This window comes from Bos grunniens, chromosome 12 (assembly GCF_055505025.1).
Source record: "Bos grunniens cultivar Pamir isolate PY7600 chromosome 12, Bosgru_T2T1.0, whole genome shotgun sequence".
Taxonomy (NCBI): Eukaryota; Metazoa; Chordata; class Mammalia; order Artiodactyla; family Bovidae; genus Bos; species Bos grunniens.
In genome coordinates this window covers 32,434,499-32,441,899 of record NC_141176.1, presented here as the reverse complement: position 1 = coordinate 32,441,899, position 7,401 = coordinate 32,434,499, and the positions used below count along the sequence as shown (strand labels likewise).

Genomic DNA, 7,401 nt, shown 5'->3' with positions numbered 1-7,401 from the left:
ACTTGGTAAAAAGCCCACGGATTCTGCCCCAAAGTGTGACAGAGTTCTCTTTGTGTTTGCTTATCCTCTGCTGTCACACACTTTAATTCGCCTCTCTTTATCTGGCATTCAAAACTTTCTTCAATGACATTCAATAAGGTCCAGAGGCTGGAGGGAAAAAAAAAAAAAAACTGGTTATTCCCCCCCACACCCCCAGATATTCTTTCCCAGTAGCTTTGGCCTTGCTCACATTCAGGGGCTCTTAACCCCTTCCTCCCCAGGCGTGGGCTGCAGTCCCTGGAGAGAGCTCCTCACTGACCCTTTGCGGGCTCCCAGCTGCCCCTTTCAGGCTTCTGGGTCCTACCTGCACCCTGCACCTCTCCCACCCACCTCTGCCCAGAAGAGAGGCCCTCTCCCAGCTCTAGTACCCTTCTGGGCCCAGTCTTCGAGGTCCTGGCCAGCCCAAATTTTCCAGGGGGCAATTAGAACTGGCATTAAGCTGTACTGATGCACCCTGGCTTGTCCGCCAACACCTCCCCCTGACCCCCACATAGTAGGAGTCTTGGGGAAGAGACCTTGGAGTTGAGGGACGCCGCTGGCCCCCCAGGCGGATCGATCCATCAAGGAAGCTCCGAGTCCTTACTCTTCCTGCTAGGGGACAGGCCCTCCATCTCGATTATTTCTCCCCTGCCCCTCTCTTTTATGGAATCTGTTATTTCTCCTCAAATAAACTCTCTTTGCTTTTTGATCAGCTATCATCTGCTGCTGTTTCTACCACAGAGATGTCTCGGATGACGAAAAGCCGTGCGAAGACTTCCATTCGGGCCGTCTTATTTCGTGCACTGATTCCCTGTTCAGAAAGCTTCCCTCTCCATCTCTCGCAATTCCTTTCAGGGCTCAGAGCAGGTGACTGCAGCGACTCGGTTCCAATAAAATCGAAAGTAAACGTCTTCCTCAAAAAGTCTCAGGCTGTACATTCGAAAAATGTATGCTAATATCCCATTGTATGGGAAAAGCTCCTGCCTGAAGTAGCTTGGAGCCCAGAGGACGATTTTAGAAGCTGAAGCTGTGTACACAAGGCCAGGCGTTTGCAGTTGTTTAACCATCGTGTGACCAGAAAGAAGAGACTGACGCAGGTGACAGGAGCAGGTTTTGGGGAGAGAGAAAGTCTGGTAGAGCATGGCCAGAGTCAGCAGAAGCTGGGCACAGAGCTGCCCCTGGAGCCGCTGCTCCTCTAGGGCTAACTTCGCGGAAGGCAACGACTTCCCAGCGCACCCGCGGGTCTGTTGGGGCGCGGGCCCGTGGAAAGAGCGCCCACACTCTCCATTTCTGGTGTTGTGTAAGATCTAGGTCTTTGCCGGCCAGGCTCTCCTCCCATTCCCTGTCTCTGTCCGCGATTCTCCGTGGCTAATTTCCTCTTTACAGCCACGATCATCTCCCGAACAAAGACTAAGGCGTTACAGGCAGCATCAAAGTTAAGAGAATTTGAGAAACTTAGAGAAAAGAGGGACAGCGATGCGGCTAGTGCTGGATAGCAAATACCGAACCCTTCTCTCTGCCCAGCGACGCCACCCCTGCAGGAGCCCTGCTCCTTCTGCTTCCCGTACCCGGCGAGGCGAAGGAATTCCACAGGTGGAAATAAGTGGCCAGCCATGGGGACGCTTGCGGGGTGCACAACCGAGCTGATTAAACCCAGTGGAGGCAGCCAGAACGGGGACCCGGACCGAGTCCCGCAGAAAACATGGGGGTGTGCGCGCATGGGGAGATCTGTGGCAGCAAGGGTGCAAAATCAGTAAGATAAACGGGCCGATCGCCAATGCAAAGTCAAAGGAGAGTAAGGAATAAAGAGAAAGAAAAGAATATTAAATCGCAGGAGAATGAGAAAATAAACCCGCAAAAGGGAGAGGAGGGGGCGAGGGCGCCTGTTACGGCGTGGGTGGGGTTGACAAGAATAGAGTACATTATGCAGTTCATTTAGTTAACAAGTGAAATAATGAGGAAGCGTGCAGAGTGAATGCCAAGAGAAAAGGCACAAAAACCCTATTGAGAGGCCCCGGCCGCTCCTGGCGTAGCCCATCACATGGCAATAGTCCTATTTAAGCGGCGCCGCTGGCGCCTTTCAGCACCACTAGTGCTGGCCAGCACCCCGCGCTCTCTGGGCGGTGCCTCCAGCCGCGGCCTCCCCGGAACGGGCAGCTGCGCGCGGCCGCGGCCCGAGCGAGCGCGCGGGGAGCCCCGGGGTCCGCGGGGCGCCGGGAGCAGGCCGGCGGCGGGGCGGCCGCGCGCCGGGGCCATGCCGCGCTCCTTCCTTGTGGACTCGCTGGTGCTGCGCGAGGCCGGCGAGAAGAAGGCGCCGGAGGGCAGCCCGCCGCCGCTCTTCCCCTACGCGGTGCCGCCGCCGCACGCCCTGCACGGCCTCTCCCCGGGCGCCTGCCACGCGCGCAAGGCCGGGCTGCTGTGCGTGTGCCCTCTCTGCGTCACCGCCTCCCAGCTGCACGGGCCCCCCGGGCCGCCCGCGCTGCCCCTGCTCAAGGCGTCCTTCCCGCCCTTCGGCTCGCAATACTGCCACGCGCCCCTGGGCCGCCAGCACTCGGCCGTGTCGCCCGGGGTCGCTCACGGCCCCGCCGCCGCCGCCGCCGCCGCCGCGCTCTACCAGACCTCGTACTCGCTCCCCGACCCCAGGCAGTTCCACTGCATCTCCGTGGGTAAGCCGCGCGGGGGGGCAAGGAGGGGACAGACCAAAGTTGGCCAGACGGGGATAGGGGATGAGGACCCTGGGCTCCTGGGGGCGATCATGTCGGGCGTCTGAGGGGGACACTCTGGGTGGCGTGCTGCTGGAGAGCTGGGACTGGATCCCGGCAGGGAGGGAGAGGCAGGAAGTCCCGATCCTAGCGGAAACTTCCAGGAGGGAGCGAGGGCTGGGGCGCAGGGCGTTCCACAGAGTGCGGGGCCCGGTGACTGGTGGAGTACCAGGGTCCCTAGGCTTGGCGAGGAGGCCGACCGCTATTAGCTGCCGTGCATTGTGTTGGGGCGAAGGGGTGGGAGAGAGACCAGAATCCCGGGATTCTGACGGCTGCCCACCGGAGGATGGGGCCCGCGGCGCCGAGGTCTGATGGCTTGCGTCTCTGCGCCCCACCCCCTCCAGACAGCAGCTCGAACCCGCTGCCCAGCAGCAAGAGGATGCGTACGGCGTTCACCAGCACGCAGCTGCTAGAGCTGGAGCGCGAGTTCGCCGCCAACATGTACCTGTCCCGCCTGCGCCGCATCGAGATCGCGACCTACCTGAATCTGTCGGAGAAGCAAGTGAAGATCTGGTTCCAGAACCGCCGGGTGAAGCACAAGAAGGAGGGCAAGGGCAGCAACCACCGCGGCGGCGGCGGCGGCGGCGGGGGCGCGGGGGCGGGCGAGGGCGCACCGCAGGGCTGCAAGTGCGCGTCGCTCTCCTCCGCTAAATGCTCCGAGGACGACGATGAAGTGCCCATGTCTCCGTCCTCTTCGGGGAAGGATGACCGCGATCTCACGGTCACTCCCTAGGCGCACGCCTCCCCAGGGAGCCCACCCCAGACACTCCCCGCGCATGGCTCCAAGACTGGTCCTCGGACACGGCACTGTTTCCCAGGCACCCACTGCCTAAGGCGGTCGCGCACGGAAGTAGCGCGACTTTGCAGGGGTCTTCCCTCCTGGGAAGCGTCAAGAGCTTGGCTGACCTGACCTTGGTGTCCCCACCCCAGGGCCCGCGGCTATCCAAAGCGGACTCCCAGCTATGAACACACCGCAAGCGCGCGAATCTTTCTCGGCCAGGCGACACAGCGGCCCGGCCCAGCCCAGCGCCTTGCCGGCGGCCGGCGCCTCCTCGCCCGCCAGCTCCGGACTGGCTCATGCTTTCTCGCTTCCTCGGCTCTTCTCCACCCTGGGCCAAGCTCGGCCTTTCACCTCTAGGGTGCCCATTCGCTCCTCCCTCTTTTTTTTTTTGTCTTTCCCTCCCCACCTCTTTGCTACGGTGATTAATCCAGTTCCCCCAACCGCCACACACACTTAGGAACGCCTGGGTTTTGGCGTTTTTCTTTTCCTTTCTCCTCCCCTCCCCGCAGAGCCCCCTTGAAGTTCATCGTTCGTTTGTCGCCCCCCATCCGACCCTGCTGTGCCCATGGCTCTTCTTCCAGGAGAGAAACTGCCTGTCGGGAAGCCGGTTCACTTTGTCTTGGAGTCGCTCTGCGTTTCCCCCAGAGTCCCCCTGTCTGCCTCTGAGGACACTCGTCTCCCATACCCCAGCCCTGCCCCGGCCTAGCTTGTCATTGTAAGGTCTCTGTAATGCCAGAAGATATTTATTTATTTATTTATGTACAAAATTTTAAATAAACTTTTTTCTTTTTTTCTTAGAAATCCACATAGCTCTGGATCCCAAGCCAGGTTGGGGCTTCCTGCAGGGGCCGGTCGGGGCTGGGTGGTGGAGTCCGGCTCCATCCCTCACCTTGCTGCCCACCAGCCCCTCTCTACACCCTCAGCACCCCCACCCTCACCCCCGACTCCCTCTTCTGTGCCCACTGGCCGGGTGCGCTCCCTGGTCTCAGTCTAGTTCCGGCAAGGTGCACCCTCGCATTAGGGAGTCCAGTCCCATGGGAAGGAAGGACTCTGCCCGCCCTGTGCCTTTCGTCCTGACCCCTCCAACGCCCCCATTCTGGAGGTAGGGTTGGGCCCCACCTCCAGGCCATCTGGTCGGTCTGCCTGTCCCCACCGCCATCCCCAAGGTCAAGGAGTCGGTGAACTTAGTCCTCTGCTGAGCTCGGATTGATAACTTGTTATCAATCTTTTTAAAAAATCTGTCTTACTTGTTAGGGGCAAATTCCCAGCGAAATGGTGCGACCTCCTCTCGGGAAGGTCCTCACGCTTTGCAAATTTCCTTAGCGTGGGCTCTGCTCCCAAGCCGCGGTTTCGGAGGACCCAGAGGATCCTGAGCCCGGGTTCCCGCGAGGGGCCCCGAGCAGCCGGTGCAGATGGCTCCAAGACCTTACGTTCTCATCTATTCTTAATAACCCCAGAGCCCCCGACGACTTAGAATCCACACCCCAGCCCTCCTGTGGAGATAAGCTGGGGTTTTACGCATTACACGGAGGAAGAGACTCGGGAGGTTAGCGGGTCCCGCTGCGCGCACGGCACGTGGCCACAGAAGCCAGGTGTTTCTGTTCAGGAAATCGCGAACGGGAAACAGCGGATCCGGATTCTCAAGACCCGCGCCCACCACCCTCCCCTCCACGCCAAACTCCCACCCCGCCCGGTCCTGGAAGCCTGGGTCACTTCTTTTCCTGCCAGAAATCTCCACCACACACGCCCACACGCACAGCCCGAAGACAGCCGGACTCCTCGTAAGCAAACACAGGCGTCCCTTTCCGAGAAAGGCGCTGCTGTGCTCAGCACACTTGCGGGTAATTTCTAAAACCTTCGCGCTTTTCCTTTCAGATAAAGCACATGCGGGGCTCACTTTCCAGGTCTCCTAGAGCAGAGGTGGCTGCGATCTGGCTCCCCACAGAGAGGCCACTCCAGGTTCCTCCTGCAGCCGACGCCTGGATGGTGTCCCAGGCAGAGGAAAGTCTGTCCCTTGCGCCTTCTGGCACTCTCCCCCGTGCCCCCCGTATCCCCATCTGTCTGAACCCCAGTCTCACTGAAGACTGGTTCTCCGCCCTCTCAGGAGGGTACAGCACAAACCAGCACAAGCCGAACCCAGGATGCTTTATGGCAGACCGTGAACAAAATAGCAACTAATGTGTTACTATCCATGCTTCTGACGCTCTCCGAGTTTTGCGCGGCTGACCGGCTGATCTAAGAGCCCTTGGATAGTGAAGTTTCGATCCCTTAGCTCGAGTGCAACCCGCCAGTCTGTCTGCCTTAAAACTCTGGGACCCAGCAGCAGGAGGGCCCCCAGGCCCCGGTCCACCGTGGATCCGGAGGGCTCGCTTTGGGCCAGCCCCTTCCCTGGATCATGGGACGGGGCGGGGGCGGGGGCGGGGGGGGGGTGCACCTGAGACCGGCTCTCCGCTGGCACACCCCTGGACCAGAACTGATGTGGGAGATGGGTGGGCCAGGGGGCCTGGGGGATGGGGTTGGCGTGGGGAGGGTCGGGAGGTGCGTTGCTGAGAGAGACGGAAATGGAGCTTGGAGAGCCGTGAAGAGGCTGGATCGCTCCCCCGCCGCCCGCCTCAAGCTACCCCGACTCCTTCAGTGTTGGATCCACGCAGGGGCTCCTCCTGTCCCAGCTGCTCTCAGAAGCCCCACATCCAGGGCTGCGCGCCGGGGCCCGCGCGGCTACAGTTCTCACGGGAGGGCTATCGCGCCTTCCTTCCTCTCGGCTTTCTCTACCCAGGACTTCATTTTCCCGTCCTGCTCCCAGAAAACCGGCTTTTTCGCTTTCTGGGAATAAATGCAGCCTCCTTGTGGCGGTGCCAGCGGTGACCAAGGCGGCGACAGGGGCGCAGCGCGGGAGAGCGCGGACAGGGCTGCGGCGGCGAGCAGGGGCAGCTACCGGCTTCTGAGTCCAACGGGCTTTAGTGTCCAACCCTCCTCACCCTGCGGTCTCTGTCGGCCTCGGTCCAGACCGACTCTGCTGCCTGGGTTGGGGCGCCAAGGCACCGCGCGCCTACGGACACGGAGCTTCTTACTTGGGAAGCCAGGATCCAGCCCCATTAACCACCACTCTATTTTGAGCTGTAATTTGGGATAGCAAGGCAAATTGTGAAATTAAAATCAAACGAGTTATCAGGATGAAATTTCCTGGAAATTATCATCAAGTGTGAGTAATCCACATACAGACCCCTGGTTTATTTCGGGGACAGCACCTTCCTTTTCTCTGTGGTTTAGTGACTAGGAGTCTGGACACCAAAATCCAAGTGATCAGCTTTGCAAGTGGTCAGTTGGGTGATCTTGGGCAAGCCACTGGTTCTTCCTAAGCCTCAGTTTTGTCACTGGTAAACGGGGATTTTCTTTGCAGGGTTATCATGCACTGTTACAGGACTGAATTCACCTAAAATACTAAGCACGAGTTCTGCCAAGTTTCAATAAATGTTGACTAATCTTGCTGTGGTTGTCACTTTTCCTGCCTATAGCTGTGCCTGGGGTATGCTGAGTTATTTACCGAATGCCGGAAAATGACCACTCTCACACAGGCTGCCACCCGAACCTAACACAGAGGCTGGAGAACACACACAAATACAAATGTTCCCAGCACTCCCTCAAGTCAGTCTATCGTTCAGAGAACCAATAATGGCCAGGAACTGCCCAGGCGCTGAAACTCACCGAAGTTCAGACAGGGACTCTCCACCTGCATTTACACCAGTTTCTCAATTTCCCACTCCTGACATTTTGGGCTAAAATATCTCTCTGTGGGGACCATCCTGTGCACTGTGGGATGTTTCACAGCATCTCTGGCCT

At 59.2% G+C, this 7,401-nt stretch overlaps 1 protein-coding gene across 1 annotated transcript; it reads left to right on the top strand.

Annotated features, from left to right (window-relative positions):
* Nucleotides 1–2,069: 2,069 nt before the first annotated feature.
* On the top strand, nt 2,070–7,039 carry GSX1 (GS homeobox 1). The gene is made up of 2 exons (XM_086328495.1): nt 2,070–2,684; nt 3,125–7,039. Exons 1-2 carry the CDS (start codon nt 2,273–2,275, stop codon nt 3,511–3,513), a joined length of 801 nt encoding a protein of 266 aa, XP_086184621.1. The 5' UTR covers nt 2,070–2,272; the 3' UTR covers nt 3,514–7,039.
* The last annotated feature ends 362 nt before the right edge of the window (nt 7,040–7,401 follow it).

Bases quoted from the DNA above. Each gene is read 5' to 3' on its own strand.
- GSX1 (XM_086328495.1), top strand. From the start codon at position 2,273: ATGCCGCGCTCCTTCCTTGTGGACTCGCTGGTGCTGCGCGAGGCCGGC. The intron at 2,685-3,124 runs GTAAGCCGCGCG...CACCCCCTCCAG, and splicing joins GTTCCACTGCATCTCCGTGG to ACAGCAGCTCGAACCCGCTG.